At 51.9% G+C, this 18,615-nt stretch overlaps 1 protein-coding gene across 2 annotated transcripts in view; it reads left to right on the plus strand.

Moving 5' to 3' along the window:
* The window catches only part of LOC144158215 (uncharacterized), a 154,858-nt gene that overhangs the window by 45,790 nt on the left and 90,453 nt on the right, over positions 1-18,615 (plus strand). For both annotated transcript variants that reach the window (XM_077688913.1, XM_077688914.1), the window contains exons 16-23: positions 9,280-9,337; positions 9,861-10,141; positions 12,505-12,628; positions 13,086-13,240; positions 13,779-13,929; positions 14,333-14,464; positions 16,095-16,268; positions 17,509-17,694. In XM_077688913.1, the coding sequence (XP_077545039.1) occupies positions 9,280-9,337; positions 9,861-10,141; positions 12,505-12,628; positions 13,086-13,240; positions 13,779-13,929; positions 14,333-14,464; positions 16,095-16,268; positions 17,509-17,694 (1,261 nt within the window). The remainder of the gene's footprint in view (positions 1-9,279; positions 9,338-9,860; positions 10,142-12,504; positions 12,629-13,085; positions 13,241-13,778; positions 13,930-14,332; positions 14,465-16,094; positions 16,269-17,508; positions 17,695-18,615) is intronic.

Here is an 18,615-nt window from a genome sequence, read left to right on the forward strand (position 1 = left end):
CGAGCCTCACTCAGTGTTTTGTTCAGCCTCACTCAGGCTGAACAAAAAGGCGAGGTCAGTGTTCACAAAAAGAAAACACGTTTATTGAACATGAAGATGCGGTGCTGGAACTCAATCAGTTTCTCTTCAAAATCACCGGGCAACTTCTGGACGATTGAGGTTCGACGACGGAGGCTAAAGCCGAAGTGCTTCATGAATTTCTGTAGCCAGCCCCGACTGACTTTGAAGTGTGCCCGCGATAAGCCTCGTTTCCTTAAAAGCTCCCTTGCTTTTGCCTGGAGCACTTCTGTCGTTACTGGAAGGGCAGCTGCTCGCTGCGTCTGAACGAAGTCAGCCAATGCCATCTCCATTTCATGGTGACGGCATTCTCGTGGTCCGGTGATTGCCAACCTCGTTGCGGCGCACGCAAATATCCTCTCCCGTTGCGTCCTCCAACGACGGACATTTTTTTCATCCACGCCGAAGTCCCGCCCGGCTTGAACGTTCGACGACAACTCCGCAGCTAAAACAACTTTTCTTTTAAAAGCGGCACTATAATGGCACCGCTTCTTTTTGCGCTGTCAAAACTGAATGCCACACCGCACGCAGGCCACTGTCCGCACAATTCAAAATGGCGGCCTATGGCCCTTAAGTGGCTACTGGTTCGTCTAGTAATGGCTACAATACTTTATTTTCTGGGTGGTGCTAGCTGCGCGCTACTTCACTTGGAAATTGGCGCGTATTTCAAAATCCTCGAATCCAAGCCGACCCTGGAGTTTGATATATCAGTATTTCAAAAAAACTATCGGCTTAGATTCGAATAAATACGGTACAACCACCTTCCGTATGTACAGTGTAGACCATTTATAACATAGCCGTTTATAGTGAGGGACCGGATATAACGCGGGTTTTTGTGACTACTGGTTTGCCTCCCATAGAACTCAATGTATCAGCATACCGCTTAAAATGCGGTTGGCCGAAGCACAGTACCGTTTATAGTGCAGTTTTCGGGAAGATCGTTCCATAGGAGTAGGAGTGGTAGAGCTGGTGAACTCAATGCGTTTGTGGCACCACAGAGGTGGGTCACAGTGTGTTGATTATATAGGGTAATCTGCCTGATGTGGCACTAGGGCTTAGAATGCTTCCCTAAGCACTGCTGTTATTTACTACAGGTGTAGCAGGCAATGTTTTTGTTCTTCAAAAGCTACGTCACAGCATGCAGTGCTGTTAATGAGCCTTTATAGAGGCGTTGCTTTATCCCTTTTTATTTAGAGACAATCCCACCAACAGCAAATTCGTAGCAGAATTTTTTTATATTGGGACTGCATTGAGTTATTGGTTGTACTGAATGGATCGTGGCATGTCCTCCACTTCGCTGTAGGTGGGTTGCAAGATAAGCAGCAACAGCAACAAAGAAAGATGACACGCAGACCACAGTTAAAATTTGCTCGTTTCCCACTGCAGCAGAGTCTCAGTAGCGCATTAATCACCAGTGACACGAATTTCAGCACGATATCCTGCACCAAGTGCATCCCGTACCGTGGCGAAAAATCCGCAAGTTGCCAGTGTTCTGTTGCAGTGTACTAAATTACGAAAACCAGCAGTCTGACTGGTGGGTTCTGGTAAGACTTCATAGTAGCTTGCCAAGCTGTCCTGCCAATGTTGCTCAACTTGTGTCACTCTGATTGGTTTCCAAAAAAAAAAAAAAAAAAAGGACTACCCTGCACTTGACACAAATTGCGGGGCCATGTGCAGCCCCAGTTTTGATGTGTGGCAGTTGGGGTGGTCTTGCTGGTCACATCAAGCCTGCTACAAGGGAAGTTACAGCCAGTGACTTCCTTTGAGAGGGCAGCGCTGTTGTGGAAGGAGCAGCTTGGAAATTGACCCACATTGATTCACTGCATGTGCAAAGGTGCACGGAAGGTCGGTATCGTGGAAAGAAAAGAAAGATAAAAATACTCTGGCTGATTCCCCTGTCATAGGAATCGGTAAAACACGAAAGTGAAATGTGCAGCGAAATCTGCAGCTGAGCATGATTTGCGGGTCGGCGGCTGTCTTGTGGGCGTGCTTGGCGAGCGACGTCCTGCTGGCGGTCGCTTCGGCAAAGGTGAACTGGCATCATTTCCGTGATGGATATGACGTCAGTGAAATCTTTGTGTATCCCGGCATAAAACACTTTTGTGTTAAAATATAAAACCTGAAAACGAACAACCCGAAGTATAACGTACCCTTTGGTTCTAAAGGTTGCTTCCCCGCAAGAAGACCCTGTGTGCAAGGGTGCACCCTTTACAGGCCGCTTGCTTCATTGCACTGGCGCCTTTTCCGTGACGGATATGACGTCACTCAAATGTTTGTGCATCCTGGAATAAAACACTTTTAAGTGCGAATGCACTTTATAAGCGACCCTGAATTCCGGTGACCGCCGTCCGTCCACATAGCAACAGCTGCGGGTGCGCACGCTCCTCGTCTTCCTTGGCAACGGAGGGAGATGGGCGCGCGCTGCCTGGCCGCTGACATGGCACATAGCCACGTGGGGGATTGGCCAGGAATCTCCTCGTCTTCCTTGGCAACGGGGGAGATGGGCGCGCGCTGCTTGGCCGCTGACATGGCACATACCCACGTAGGGGATTGGCCAGGAATCGGGCGTGAGAAGGGCTAATGCACCCGCTTAAAGGAGTACTGACACGAAATTTCAAAGCTGAGATCCGCTCTAGCAATCACGTACAACGACAACACAAATAGGTGTCTGTGAATAAATGCATCTGTCTTTCTTTGTAGTTGTGTGTGTGCGTGTGATCTCTCTTTCGCGAACATTACCGAACCGCGCAAATTCAACTCATGCATTCGCACTTTCACATTCTTCCCCTCGGGGAAATGCGGGGAAATTTTTGTGTTAAAGGGGCCCTGAAAGGCATTTTGAGCACACAGAACCCCCCAACATGGCGCCGCCGGAGTGTGTGTGCGGAAAATGCTCCGAGTCGATTGTCGGCCGCCAACAATATATCGAGTGCTGCAAATGCAACATGCACTTCCACTGCAAATGCGTTAACGTCGTCGGCAACGCCTACGATGAGTTGATGACGACCGGCGTGAGTGCATATGTGTGCAAAGCGTGCGAACGAGCATCGGAACGAGACGCCGCCTCGATGGCCACCAAACGTACCGCCAGCTTCGAAGTGGCGCGACCCAACACCGGCGACGAAGCTGCACCCGTATTGCCGAACGGCGAATTTGCGTCGATGATACAACAGTTGTGTTTGAAGATTGACAGCCTTACGGCCGAGGTCGGTGAATTGCGAGCCGACAACGCGTCGCTCCGGCAACAAACTGAGCGAACGACCGAGCTGCTACGCAAGCTACAAGTGAACTCGGCAGCCGACTTTGCCTCATTGCAGCTCCATCTTTCTCGAAACTCGGAGCTTCTACGCACAGCGGTGAGCGTGAATCGTGTGGACCCACAGGGTCTAGCCGGCACACAATTTTATTCGACTGTGCTGAAGTCGGATGACAAACAAAGCGTGCCAACCGCCCCACGAAAGTATGCGGCGACTGACAAGAGGGAAGGCGCGGCGCCTCCCTTGTCGACCAGGCCCTCGCAGTTTCCAGGTGCTAATCGAACGGCCTCTAAACACGAGGCACCTCCGCCAGAGTCAGCTGAGGCCCCCGAAGACGACGACGGCTTCCGGCTTCAGCGCCGAAGACGTGCTAGGCCTAATATCGGCCGCAGCTCAAAGTCGACTCTCGCGGCGGTCGTGCGACCCCCGCGACAACGTGCACTCTTCGTGACGCGCCTGGCTCCCGGCACCACCACAGTGGACTTGACTTCGTCGTTGAAAGACCTCTTAAACGGCGTTGAAGTGACGTGCACTCAGCTACCATCTCGGCATCCCAGCTATTCTTCGTTTCATGTCGCGATCGAGGAGCAACATTTCGACGGCATCAACACGCCCGAGGCATGGCCCGAAGGCTGTCTCTTTCGCCCTTTCTTCGGAACGCTGCATGGCCGGCAGGATGTACTGCAGAAAGACGCTTCTAAATAAGCATGTCGGACCCTACTTGCACCATCTATTACCAGAATGTCCGCGGCCTACGAACGAAGGCCGACGCATTTTATTCTAATGTAGCCACCACCAACTATCCCATTATATGCCTCACGGAAACGTGGCTGGACGATTCCTGCGCAAGTGCTCAATTTTTCACACCTGGTTACACAGTCTTCCGCCGTGACCGCAATTATGCCGCGACTAAGCAAAAAAGAGGAGGGGGTGTGCTAATCGCGGTGGACAGCTCGCTTAACGTGCGCCGTAGAGGTGATCTAGAGCTTTACGAGGAAAGTGTTTGGATCGAGGTATCCACCAGAAATGGCGCCAGCTATTTACTGGGAAATTATTATTTTCCACCTCTTTATGATGCTACCAAATTCATCAACCATTTTCAGAGCCTTGAGCAAATTGTAGACTTTTCAAAATATAATGTCCGCATTTGTGGTGATTTTAACCTGCCTGGGATGGATTGGGCAGCTACAGGTGTTCACGAGGTTGCTGCTGCGTCACGCCCGAAAGCATCTTTTATGTTAGACTTCATCATGTTTCATGGCCTATATCAAAAAAACACTTGCCCAAACCACCAGGGAAAATTTCTTGACGTCATACTAACATCCTCTCCTGATGATTGTGTCCAGAGGGCATGTGCTCCACTAACACGGGTAGATAGTTATCATCCTCCTTTAGAGATAGTGTTTTCATTGAAAGTGGTGAGGCACGTTCCTCGTGCACAAACTAAGTTTCAATTTGACCGTGGGGACTACCTCGGCCTGTATGTGTTCCTAAGGGACTACGACTGGTCAGACGTGCTCAGTGACCACTGTGCAGAATCGGCCACGGCCAAATTGACTGCTGCACTACAAGACGCAATGGCCAGGTTCATCCCGCAACGCACTTCCCGTCCATCCGTGTATCCGGCTTGGTTCTCTCAAGAGCTGCGACAGTGTCTTGAGCGAAAGGCACACCTGCACCACCTTCATAAAGTATCAGGCTGCCCAACAGCGTATAAAATGTTCAGCGATTGTAGAAGACAGGCCAAGCAGCTGTTGAAACGGGACAGGCAAGCCTACATTGACAGAGTTGAAACATCTTTGAGGCAGGACCCCAAACAGTTCTGGAGGTTCATGCACAGTTATGGCTCACGATCATCTAAAATTTCAACGATCCACACAGCTGCAGGCAAGGCATGTACCAACGCAACAGAAATTGCCAACCTGTTGGCTAGCCACTTCAGCTCCAGTTTTTCAGTTGGTAATACTGGCAACACTGACTATGCAGATAAGACCTTACAGGCAGACTGCCTGGCGGCAACGCCAGTGACAGAGACGGAAATTCGTGAAGCCCTTAGAAAAATGAAGGCCAAAAAATCATGTGGCCACGACGGCATCCCTAGCTTCATTGTTAAGGGCTGCGGACCGTTACCTACACCCTTATTGAGACACATCTTCAACCTCTGTATAAAATCTGGAGTCTTTCCAGCCACTTGGAAACACTCAATTGTTGCACCCATATTTAAGTCTGGCGACCCTTCCCTTGTGGTCAATTATCGACCTGTGTCACTGATTTGCTCTCTGTCCAAAGTTCTGGAGCTTATTTTGTACAGCCGTCTCTACTCTTACTTCTCCCAGAAGCTGTGTACACAACAACATGGCTTTATTCCTCATCGTTCACCTGTGACAAATCTGTGTGCTTTTCTTAGCAAAGTGGTCCCTGCAGTGCATTCAAGACACCAAATTGATGTAATCTACTTTGATTTGTCAAAGGCATTCGACACTGTGTCACACTCCTTGCTGTTACAGAAACTGGACAACTATGGAATATGTAAGATGTACTTGATGCTTTTTGAAAGTTACTTGTCTAACCGTACAAACGTTGTGCGAGTTTCGGGCTGTTTCTCTGGTGAATTTCGCTCAACTTCCGGAGTGCCTCAGGGAAGCAACCTGGGCCCCTTGTTGTTCTTGATTTTTATCAATGACTTGGCTGAGCGCATGCAACACTCTGAAATGCTCCTCTTTGCTGATGACATTAAGATCTTTCGGCCTATAGACAGGGCTAGCGAGTGCTCGCTTCTACAGGATGACATCAACACCGTGTCAGCATGGTGTTCAGCAAACATGCTTCGCATCAACCCATCAAAGACCAATGTGATATCATACCATCGTCGACAGGTGCCGATTCAATTTTTGTATAAGCTGCATGGGGGTTCCATTACTCGAGCGTCAACAGTGCGGGACTTGGGTGTGCACATTGACTCATCACTAAGTTTTAAACACCACATTGAAAAAACAGCCAGCGATGCAATGAAATCCCTTGGACTCGTAACACGTGTCACGAAAGAGTTCACTGATCCTACCTGCTATTTGTCCCTGTTTCGGGCTATTGTACGTTCCCGGCTAGAGTACTGCTCGGTTGTATGGAACTCTGTTCCTCAATACTTGTCACTGTCTCTGGAACGAGTCCAGATGAGATTTATTAGAATCTATTATGATCGTTACCTTTTCAGGAAAATATATTACACGTATGACAGAATACTCGACCACACTGGATTAAGCAGACTGAGTGACAGAAGAACACTCCTCGATATGTGCTTTCTTCACAAGCTCATTCATGGAGCTGTTGACTCTGCCGATTTGCTAACTTCCATCAATTTTCATGTCCCCACACGATGCCGTTCCTCGCCGCTATTTTATCCTGACGTCAGTCATAAAAGTCCTGTCCAGAGAATGCAACTCCTTTACAACTCACTTGAAGTGCCTGATCTGAGTATCTTTGATCGTTACAGCACTTTTGTGCAAGCTGTTAAAAATTCATCTAAAGCCTGAGTGTGTACTTATGTGTTGTAAAATCAGGCGAGTCAGCCATGTAATGCTTGTTCCATTGAGGTTATTTTCATTTCTCATGCTCTTTTTTCGCTATGGTACACATCTTCTGAGTGTGTTCTGAGTGTCTTCATTTGCGTTGTAGAATCGTGTGAGTCAGCCTCATAATGTTTGATCCATTGATGTTATTTTTACTATACTCTTTTTTCCCCATTGTACACATCTCCCTTTTCTATCCTTTCCCTTGTTTCTTCTGTGCACCACGCTGAAGGCGTCATGCTGTTTGTGGGCACTTATTTAAATAAATAAAAAAAAATAAAAAAATAAATAAATGAAGTAGCGCAATCGTTAGATTGGGTCGTCAAGGTCATCTGGGCCAAGTATTACTCTTTTACGCGCAGCGGAAAGCTCACACTTTTGTTGCAAAGTTTGTCGCTTTTTTCTCACCCTTTCCTTCGTCTTTTTGGACGCCGCCATCTTCACATGTCTACATCATCGATTCCCCGATGTTCGTCATGAGCTAGACATCCTGCTATTGGGCGGCTTTTTCACGCACTTCCGGCAAAGAGATGAGTCGTCTGCTCAGCGTCGACTCGCCGGCTGATCTGCCAGCGTAGTGCCGGAGTGCTTGGACATTTTACGACAAACGAAACAAGTGTAAACAAACGCTTAACCGTTCGTATTGAATGCAACACGGCCATAACACGACATGGATATTCTCTTACCGGAGTACGTCCCATAAAGAAAGCGTTGAAGCCCCGTGGCACTTCTTTCGTGCAATCCCAGAGAACGCCCTGAGCCGAATGCCCAGGTTTGACGGATACATTTTTTTTCACTTCAAAACAATCCAGAGATGCGTTTCGAACGAACACAACGTCACAACATGCGTTGCAAGTCTGAACCGCGATTGACAGACGATGGGCTGCCTCCTCCTGCCCCTCGTAAATTCGGCACTCACCTCGCGCGCGGTTTGAGGGAACGAACAGCAAGTCACTTAACTCTGGCGCGCAAGCCGAGATGGCTTTTAGCCACGCACACTGCACATACCCCATGCGAGGTTGAGTCGTACGTCGCTCGAGAAAGATAATCCAGGCCATGGGAAGCACTATCCACCCGCAGAAGCACAACGTCGCATTTCATCGCGAAACAAAGGCGTCCACAACACACACACCAATGCCAAACGCATCTCGCACTTCCAAATGAGAGTGAGTAGTATGCCTGCAGTGCCCATATGCCGCGAGGTGGGGCCCCAAGCTGAACCGGGATCACGCAACCGTAACTGACCTCTGGGGCGGTTTGTGCCTTGTTGCCAAGGCAACCGATGTTTGAGATCGTCAAAGAAAGGCGCTCGCTCCAGCGCTAGAAAGCTCAGAGCCGCGCCGGAGCATGTTTAGCCAACGTTGCCGCTCTCCACCACGCGTCGCCCCAAGCTGAACTGGTCACATGATTGAAGCGTTTTGTGCACGGGTTCTGTATCGGCTTAAAATGTCTTTTTAACATGGCGCCGGCAGGAATTACCACCACCGCAAAATAAGACCCGGCACCAGCGGGGCCACATCTGATACGGCGCTTTTTGGATAAACAGTGCGCGGTGCATGAAAGGGACCGAGCGCAAGATCCTCCCCAGCGGCTGCGAGTTCGCCGCCGATTAAAAGTCACGTGCTGCACTGCAGCAACGCACACCGCGAAAGGGCAAGGCCAGGCCACCGCACACATGCGGCCAGATTTTTCGTTCGCTTATCCATCCTTGAGCGGAGTGCGGAATTCATGGTGTCAACAAAACTTGCCCGTAGCAGACGGCAGTCGGAGGAGCGTAATGCGGAAGTACGTCACCGCTGGCTAGCGCAGCATCATGGGAGGCAGTGCTTGCGCGCCGTCAACAGTTGAAAAGAGGAGGAAACGCGGCGCAACGATAATGCGCGGTTTTTGATTTACGATTTCTCAGCTAATACTCATCGCTTTAACAAAATTCTTGCGGGAGGAGATTGCTAATACATTGTCTTATTTGGTTACATGTAGATCCATGCATCGGCGGAAGGTATTTCAGGACCCCTTTAAAATATGGGTAGAAAGTTCTTACCTTTTGTGCAAGGAGGTCACTGACTGTGCAGGTGAATACAACAGCAGGTGACACCGGAACGCAATCTTTTAAGCCTTTCAGGATCCGTGCTTGCTGCTTTTGATGCAGAGAAGACACACGAAGAAGATATTTTCAGGTGGTAGGAGAAGAAGTGTGTACAACTAGTATAGTGCATTTCCCTCATTCTGTGTGCTGGTCAGGTTTGTCTTTGGTGATGCTGTGATGTTAAGGTCCTAGTGTGAATGTTTGTCGCCGCCACTCTGTGAGATTCGTACCGTGTAAGCTTTACCAAGCAAGTGGCATGGCTGATGAGTGCTCCTTTGTCTTGGTTCTTCTTCCCTCTCCCTCTCCTACCCAGCTACCCGGGAGGCTCATCTTCGTCGCTGTCCACGGACTCCCTGGACCTGACGCAGTCGGTGAGTTTGGCAGGTCTGCAGGCTGTGTGGGGAGGCGGCATTTGCCTGTGGGGACCCCTTCTCGTGGTGGCACAGTGGCTCTGCTGTTGTGCTCCTGGGCCCAAGGGCGTGGGTTTGATACCGGCCACGGTGGTCATTTTGGGTTATTGGAGAGAAGGAGTTTTGCCGAGAGGAACATTAAGCCTCGCTGACGTGCTGCCTCGAAAAAATTTTGGAAGGGGTTGGAACCCCCCAAACCCCTTCTGGCTACATCCCTGCTGGCCTCTGAGCATTGGGGGGGGGGGGGGGGGGGGGGGGGGCTGGGGAAAAAACGATGACAGGAGCTAACAAAGAAAAGAAAAATGGGTGGCATCTTGTGATTTCAGGAAGCCACAGGCGACCACTGCTGGCAGAAAAAAAAAAACAAAAAACAAATGAACCCTGACGAGGGGACATTTGGGATTAACACGTGTTTTAAGAGCTGAGAGCGACGTAGCATTCAAGGGGGCCACCCGTGGGTCCTTGACCATGGGTCCTCGTGCAGGAGGAGGAGACGGTGACGGAGGAGGACCTGGTGAAGTTCCTGCTGTTTGTGCTGCTGATGCTGAACCGGCACCGGTCCCCCAAGCGGCGCCTCTACGACCACCAGCTGCTCAAGGGCGGCCTGTACTGCCCTGCCGCATCAGTGGCGCCCCCCTCCTCCGGTTCCAGGCGCTCTGCTGCAGCGCAGCACGAACCCGAGCGCTACGTGGCCTGCGGCCAGTCCCACTGCGGCCTGGTGGTCCGGGGAAAGGCCTACACCTGGGGACGGGCACAGTTCGGCAGGTGGGCAGATCGGGTCTCTCTCACTCACCGCTGAATCGCACCCCATTACAACCTCAGTGAGGAAAACAGGAAAATAGCAACAACACACAGGCAGGATGATCCGCGAACCAGTTTCTACGACCAACCATCTGATTTGCCGATTTCAATCATGAGCACTTCGTGGGAACTCCAAAGGGCAAACCCTGCTGGGCGCTGGAAAACTTCCTGTGGGGTTGGCTGGGTGGTGGTGGTGGTAAAACATTTATTCGAGAGATTCGCGCTTGAAAGCGGAAGAAGCCCTCAGTCCAGGGCCCCTGCGGCGGCTGCGGTCCTGCGTGCCCGGTCCACCAACTCTAGCTGGTCCTCAGGGTCCGAGGGTGGGAGTGCGAATAATGGGGGCTGCTGGTGTGTTCTGGCAAGCCCACGTGGTGTGGTACAGTGTTGCATGTTCGCTGCAGTGTGGGCATGTTGGTGGATATGCCGTGGGGTGTATGATGGCCAGGCTACAGCCTCTTCTCGGGTAAGCTTCTGGTGCGGTGGTGGGTAGGCACGTCTGGCAAGGCGGTGGTTCTGCAGAAGTGCGCGGCACTGCTGCTGGACAGGCTCTGGGTCACGGAGCGACTGGTGCGGTGCCCGGACGATGCATGCTCGGGCTGTAGCGTGTGCTCGCTCGTTTTCGTCGAGCCCTGCGTGACCTGGCGTCCATATCAGTATGGTAGGGTTCAGGGTGTCCTTGTGCTTTTTTAGTAATCGGAGGGCGGGTGTTGAGATGCGACCATTGCCGTAGTTTCTACATGCCTGTTGGCAGTCCGTAATTGCGTGAAGCGGTTTATTCGAAGTTGAAGTCGTCATTGCCAGTGCGATGGCCGTTTCTTCGGCTTCAACGATGTTTTTGGTTCGTACGGTCTCGTGCGGTCTCACATGATTGGCTAAGCGCGTGTGAAAACATCACGAAAAACAGCCCGAGCAGCCAATCACGTGAGACCGCTCAAGAAGTCAACCGCACTGGAAGTTTTGCAGCACCCAGTGGTGTTCCCCCTGGAGAGCTCTTGCAATAGAAATTCTATGGGAAAGGGGAAGGCAGAAGCGCTCTGGGGTAGTTGCGAGCAGTCCAAAATGTCAAATAATCAAGGAGGGGGCACTGACTGCGTTGACAGCACGTCTGCACAGCATGGATGGTGCAATCAAGTTTACCACCGAGCAGGAGCTGCACGGGCAGCTTCCATTCCTTGACGTCCTCGTCAAGAACGAAGGAAAATTCTTGGTGTTCAGCTTGTACAGAAAAAGCACCCGAACGGGTCGCTATCTGCATTTCAACTCTGTGAACCCTGCCTCCCACAAAAGGTCGGTAGTCGCCTCGCTTGTGAGCCGTGCAAACAGAGTCTGCGCGAAACCAAAAGATGCCGCTGCTGACATACAGCACGAGCATCGGGGCCCGTCTGCAAGGGGCTACCCTGACTCGTTAGTGCGCTTCGTGGAGTGCCAGCTTGAACATCCGGTACTGTCCAATAACACGCGTCCCAAGAATCGTGCTCCGATACCGTATGTACCTGGACTTAGCGAGCACTTGGCGTGTGTTCTACGGCCCTACAGTGTTTGGGTAGCGCATGTGCCAACACAAAAGATAAGGCACTCCCTGGTGAACGTCAAAGGCAATCTAACGAAAGAAAAGTTCCCAGGCGTTGTCTACAGCATTCCCTGCGCAGACTGCGGTCGAAGCTATGTCGGTGAGACAGGCAATTTTCAGCAAAGGCTCAAGCGGCACGTGTACGATGCGAAAAAGAAAAACGTATCATCTAACACTCTGGCCGAACACGCAGAAGCAACTCGCCACAAAATAGACTGGGCCAATGCAAAAATAATGGAAAAAGAGAAGAATCGGACCTCGCGGCTTTATCTGGAGTCCCTGACAATCCAGACCTAACCGCAATGACGGCAACTTCCCACACGTGTACACACGTTGCCTACGTCACATCTTGAATCCAACATAACCAGATCGCTTTCAGCCCCACTCGTGGTCGGTGTCTGTTTCTCAATTGGTGTCATGCATAATACCTTGTGCTAGCAAAAAGAAATGCTATATTTTTTGGGTTTTATTGCATTGTTCAGTTCATGATATTTCGAACGTAGCAAAAATGATGCTAATTTGGATAACTGAAGTCTCAGTTCATAGACCTTGGGAGTGGAATAGAATGTGGCCACGTATGCGGTCACTCTGCTTCCAGCGACGCCGAAAGGCAACAATGTTTGTTCCACCAATTGCTAGGTGATGCCCTCCCCTGTACACTGTCCTGTGTGCACTGGCTTGCAGCCCTGCCTCCAGTGGCGCTACTACTGCCCCACCCTGATTGAGCACTGCTGTGTGTGTCCTGTCCCGCATCCAGGCTGGGCCAGCGTGAGAGCCACAGGGAGATCCTGGGCGTGACGTGCGTTGACATGCTGGACACCCTGAGGGTGACACAGGTGGCCTGCGGCACCCACCACACCCTCTTCAACACCGACGCCGGCGTGAGTGGCTCTCACCGTGGGTGGGGGGGAACCCTGTTCTCTGGGAGCTCCCCTCTCTCTTCAGTGCACTGGTGTAGTTTCGAGTGAGACGCTAGGAACCTTCAGACGAGCTTGCTTGGGAGTGAGTACAACTTCAGCTGCAGCACATTCTGCAGGGAGGGGGAGGAAATGCTCACTTTTGTCTCTTTTTCTAAGTGTCCGCACACAGTGAGTTGTGTGTCTGAGTGGGACACGTTTCTTTTAGGAAGACGCAGGTAAAACCTAATTAAAACGAGACTGTGCAGTCGGTGGTGATACGTCTGCTCCCTTAGGTCAGCTGAAAGTGTCTCAGTGGCATCCTTGTGCAACTCGATTCCTCGGGGAGCTTTGCCTGTTTGAGCGAAGCCTGCCTGCATTCAGACTTGCAGGAACCACCTGACAGGGCCCCCTGCCCCTGTTGTGCACCAACGTGTTGCAGGTGTTTGCGTGTGGGTCGTCACGCTTTGGCCAGCTGGGGCTGGGTGGCCTGCAGCGGACATGGGTGCCCCACCTGGTGGACACCCTGGCGGGCCGGGAGGTGGCCAAGGTGGCCGCGGGCCTCTACCACTCGCTGGCGCTCACCAGGGATGGACGGTCAGTGCTGCTGAGCCCGTCTGTTTGCTGACCCTGCCGAAAGAGGGAGCAAGAACAGGACACGACACGGCTACGCCTTGTCTCACAAACTTCTTGCGGTGTTGTGGTATTGGCTGTACTGTAGGTACTGGCCGATAGGGCGATTGGCCCGAGGGGTGTCAGCCAATGCAGGCAGCTGATGCACAGGCAACATCCGTCCTCCTGAGTGCCTTGTGGGCCAGTGTTGTCCTGTTCTGGTGAAGGAAAGGAGGCGATGCATGTCGGAACTGTTTCCCTCTGTTTCAGGTTGTTGTGGGTGCTTCTTCGTGCCTTGCAGCTATTTCTAGTGGGGACAGAGACTGCTACTGGCCATATTTTCTTGCTTGCATAGGTTAGGGCAGCTATATTCTGAGTCGGGATAAATAGCGGCACTGGCATATAGAATGGCCGGACAACTTTTGGGGGAAACTATATTGGTGAAAGGGCGTCTTTCCAATGACTGGAGCTGTTTCCTCGGGAGTCTGTTTCCAAGGAGCAGGGCCCCCCTGACCTCTCGCAGGCTGTTCAGCTGGGGCTGGGGCGTGCACGGCCAGCTGGGCCACGGGAGCTGTGCCGACGAGCGGCTTCCCCGGGAAGTGGCCGCTCTGGCCGGACACCGGGTCACCGACGCCTACGGAGGGGCGGGGCACTCGGCCGTGCTCACCGCTGAGGTGAGCACTCCGGGGCGAAGGAAGGGAGCTTAGGTGAGACGAGAGCCATGGAAAGAAGGGGGGCAGCCCTTGGGAGTAGGAAACGAGTGTCGCATATCTGGGAACAAGTGTGTGCAGTAAGGAGTCTTGCGCAGATCAACAAGGGGAACGCAAAGTTGAGGCGGTCATGCGAGGCCGAGGGCACCGGCAGCAGGCAGACTGCCCACGGCTGCCGAGGGATGGAGGGGGGACGAGGGGACGAAGGCGAGCTTGGTAGGGGGATGCGATACTAGTAGGCAGGGGCGCACACGCTCAACTTGATAGCACGGTTGCGTGGCTCACTCTGGATGGCGGCCATTGCAGCTGCGTTTTCCAGCGTGCGCGCAGCATGGCCCAGTGCTCACTGCACTCCCCCCGTGCGCAGGGCCTAGTGTTCACCTTTGGCTGCAACCTGTTTGGCCAGCTGGGGCTGGGCCGTTCCCCCAAGAGGAGCCTGCCCCAGCAGGTGGACCTGGGCGGACCTGCACGCCTGCTGTGCTCGGGATTCTTCCAAGTGGTCAGTCGGAGCTCTACCGTTGTTGTCCTCCCCTGCATGTGTGACACTCTCAAGTGGAATGCATTCCCCAAATCGGCCCCGTTTTTCTCAAAGCACCTATCACTGTTCTCATAGGCATCTTGTGCACTCGCCTGCCGCGGTGGCTCGGCGGCTAAAGCGTTGCGCTGCTGAGCACGAGGACGTGGGTTCGATTCCCAGCCGCAGCGGCCGCTTTTCTGATGGAGGTGGAAAGCAAAAACGCCCGTGTGTGCGAGATTTCGGCGCACGTTAAACATCCCCAGGTTGTCAGAACTAATCCGAAGCCCTCCACTACGGCGTGCCTCATCGCCTGCGTTGCGTCAACGCATTAAACCCCATACTCAATCTTGTGCACTCGCTGGGTCAGTTGTGTTGATGCTCGGAATGGCTGCCTCGCCAGTACACCAGACGACAGGGGTCTAGCTGGGAGTGTTCGTATGGTTTTAGGTGTGGGCCAACCAGAACTTCAGGAAAATGAGATATGCCCCATTTATCTCATTTCCTCAAGTTCTGCTTGGTGCTCACACACAAATCCTGTGGTGATACACCAGCTAGCCCATATCGACACATTAATTCAGTTCACATGGTTTTCCGTGAACTGCTCTGCCGTGTTTACTTGAAAACAAGAACGAGGGACCCATCTGTTTCTGCCAGGGGCCAGCTTGAAGCTTCTTGTAAACACACATGCACAGCCTTTCGAACAACTGAATGGTTTGCTCTTACATAGAAAGAGGGTTTGAGTTATTTGGAAAAAAAAAAAAACAAAAAAAAACAAAAAAAAAACAGGAAGGCTATCTGAATATGTGACGTAGCAGACTCGATGTTCAGTAGTGTGACTTGTATGCAGGAGTGTCAAGTAGCTTCTCAAGCAGCAATGAGTGTCATATTTGTATGTTGGACTTGTATGAGGATCCAACTAAGACTTCTTCTTAGCCATGTGGTCTCTCCGGGTGACTGGTAGCCGACATCTGGCTGATAGGTTGTTAACTTACATTCATCGTAAGTAGCGCTGGAGACGGGACACAGAAGAGAAGACACACACGACGACACTTCTTCTCTTCTGTGTCCTGTCTCCAGCGCTACTTACGATGAATCAAAACCAACTAGCCCAACTGTCAATTTTATTGAATTTTATTGTTAACTTACACACAGCACCTAAGATGGGTACATCACAGACAGGCAGCAGAGCTGGTTACGTCCTCCAATAGAACAGTGGGAGGTGTAGGGTGTCACTTGCAGAAGAACGCAGCTGTGAAGAATGTGCAGGTTGGGAATGGGAAAGCCACATTGTCCAGTCGAGTGCTACCGAGTGGTGTACCATCATTGGTGGGGGCTACCTGTGGTGAGTCCACCATCAGCCTGGGTGTATGCTTGAATGTCAGCGCCGCATGCTTATGTGCAAACAGCAGAATAAATTCCAGTGCAAAATTTCATTAAGGAGTTGTGAGTGAAAGTAATGTAATCATCTGTGGAAGAGTTTGAGTGCAGAATGTCTACCAAAAAAACGTGACGAGCAGTGGGGACTGACCAGACGACGCGAAGGAGACTGGAGTGGGCTGGTGTGGGACATGAGGGTCGCTGTGAAAGTGCGGCCTCCTCGCCCCTCCCCCAGCTGGCCCTGCTGTCGTCGGGCCGCCTGCTGACGTGGGGGGCGAACCCGCAGAGCCTGCGGCTGCAGGCACAGTCGTCACGCCGCTCCCGCCTCCAGGCGGTGGTGGCCCAGAACGAGCTGCTCTCCTCCCTGGGGCCCGGCAGCAACCTGCGCAGCCCCAACCCCCTCGCACAGGTACCCTGGGGGCCCCCGGGGGGATTCTGTGCACAGACGTGAGGCTCCCTCTGTGTGCCTTGGGTGCACCGATGCCGCCAATTGGCCGTACGATGACTCGGTGCTTTGGCAGCAGCCACCACATGCCAGTCAGAAAGGTGGACCTGGCAGGCTTACCACGGCAATTCAGATAGCAGTGAGCCAAGATTTGCTGATGCATCAATGCTGACACCATGGAAGCTCATAAAGCATTACCTAGTTTGGTGGTGGTCCTGGCATATAAGCTTTGTTGGCCAGCGTAAAACAGATAACATGACGCGCATTCTATCTTTACAGGGCATCAAAGATAGAAAGGATGTTAGAGAACAGGGACAGTTAAATAGTCCCCTGCTGAATGGGGCTTGCATGCCATCTAAAGAGTGCTCGCAGAGGTCATGGCAGCATGAACGGTCAGTGTCCGGCTGAGTCGGCTTCCCTTGGTAGGGTGGGAGGTGAGTGGGCTTGTGCAAAAACAGCTCAGCTCAGCCAACAGGATCCAGGGTTGCGGGCTGGGGAAATGGAGGGTAAAAAATGTTACCGTGATGAAAAGCCCGAGACCTGTGAAGGAGCTGCATTAGTGTGGGGGGAATCTGGAACTGCACAAAAATGGTGCTGCCTACTAGAAGGTGGGAGGGTCGGTTGACCAGCTCCAACCTGCATCATCAACAACGTGTGGCGGACCGTGTGAGACAGGCTGCAAAGACCCAGCGCTTCCTGGACTAACCCAACCACATTGACTGCTCCGTTTATTCCTCTTCCTCCTCTTCTACTAGGAGGGGCTCAAAGTTCTGGGAGCTTGAGGCTAGACTCTGAGGAAAGAGAATGGGGGCAGGTACGTTAGGGCTTTGCACATACTACCGGTAGGTTTGAAACATGGACTGCCGGGGTATCTGCTTGGACTTGCTGTAGCATGCGCAATCAGTTGTGTTTTTTTGCACCGCTTCAAGGCATAGCCACAGCTCGTAGCTGTCGCTGTAGTTTGCGTAATGCGTGCCCATGAAATTCACCCGGAGGCACAGTTGAAAACCACTGTCTTTTAGTGAGGTGTATGCTGAGATTTTGCGGGGCTTTGCGTGCCCTGGGCTTTGTGGCATCTTTGAATTCTGCAGAAGGCCACGCAATTGTTAATCTGAGGCCAGGATTGGTGCCAATTTACCAAGCTTGCGTTCACTTGAACCGGAAGGGCTGGTCGTGCGCATGATGTCGGGGGTCACCAATGCAGGCCCTGCTGCATGGCCACCAGCGGCACCTGTCGCCCACTGAGGTGGACCTGCTGACGGTGCGGGGCCCCCTGGTGAGCATGGCATGTGGCTCTAACCACGCCCTGCTGCTCACCCGTGACGGAGAGGTCTACGCCTGGGGGCGCAACACCGAAGGCCAGCTCGGCCTGGGGAACCGCAAGGACCAGGTGCGCTGTTTGGCTCTTGGCCCATCCCCTCAATCACTTGCCTTGTACTTGCTCCACTCTGCCTTTCCTTTGCCATTCTATTGGAAACCTGTGTACCTTTGTGCTGCTTTCTCTCTGTCAGCCTAGTTTTCAATGACAAGTACAGTGTCGACCGTGAGGAAACAAAAAGAAGCCTTCTGGAAGAAGCATTAACTAGCATAGTCATGAAAAGTACCGGCCTTGCAATGTGTGTGTTTATGAGAATTTGTCTGGCGTTCTTGCTCAACTTCAGCATTTTGCAGAGAAGCTGACATAAGCGTGTGTCTCGTAGCAAAGCGAGTTACGATTTGCAGGGGTGAGACAGCCACGCGTATTGCGCAGTTTTAATACAAATTTGTTTTCCTGCGCCAGCCTGCTCCAAAAGCTTGAAAAATTGCAAAAATTGCGCCAAACTGCTCTGAAAGAGTATGAGAGCCAAGGATTTTAACGCTCCCGTCAATTCCAGTAGGGGAAAATGCTTACTGACGGCATAATTTTCGAGCACCTAGAAGGTGACGCTGATCATTCAATAAAAAACCCGTATAAAATTATCCACGGGATAGTTTTTTCGAAAGTCACAATGTCAGGTTGCACATGTTATATTGTGCGAATTTTTAAAGTTTTCCCATATAAAGTTTTCACGAGCTACTTGTGCAAGTTGATTTTAAAGCAGCAATTTCGGGAGCGCCGCATCTCCAGAATGACATTACTGGGCGCCGCCATCTTGGTGCGGTGAAGATTGGAAAACATGGCCGCTGGGCGAAGCAGTTTCTCGTGGTTCAGGCAGAGTGCTCTTCGCCGATTTCTACCGCGGTTTTGGTTATGGGGGTGGCTGGGTTTACGTTTGACCTGTTGCGGGAAGTTACGCGACTCGAAAGACGGGGGTTCATCAAAAGCAACGGG

The sequence above is a fragment of the Haemaphysalis longicornis genome, unplaced genomic scaffold (genome assembly GCF_048455015.1).
Source record: "Haemaphysalis longicornis isolate Haplotype H1 unplaced genomic scaffold, Haemaphysalis longicornis Haplotype H1 scaffold_10, whole genome shotgun sequence".
Taxonomy (NCBI): Eukaryota; Metazoa; Arthropoda; class Arachnida; order Ixodida; family Ixodidae; genus Haemaphysalis; species Haemaphysalis longicornis.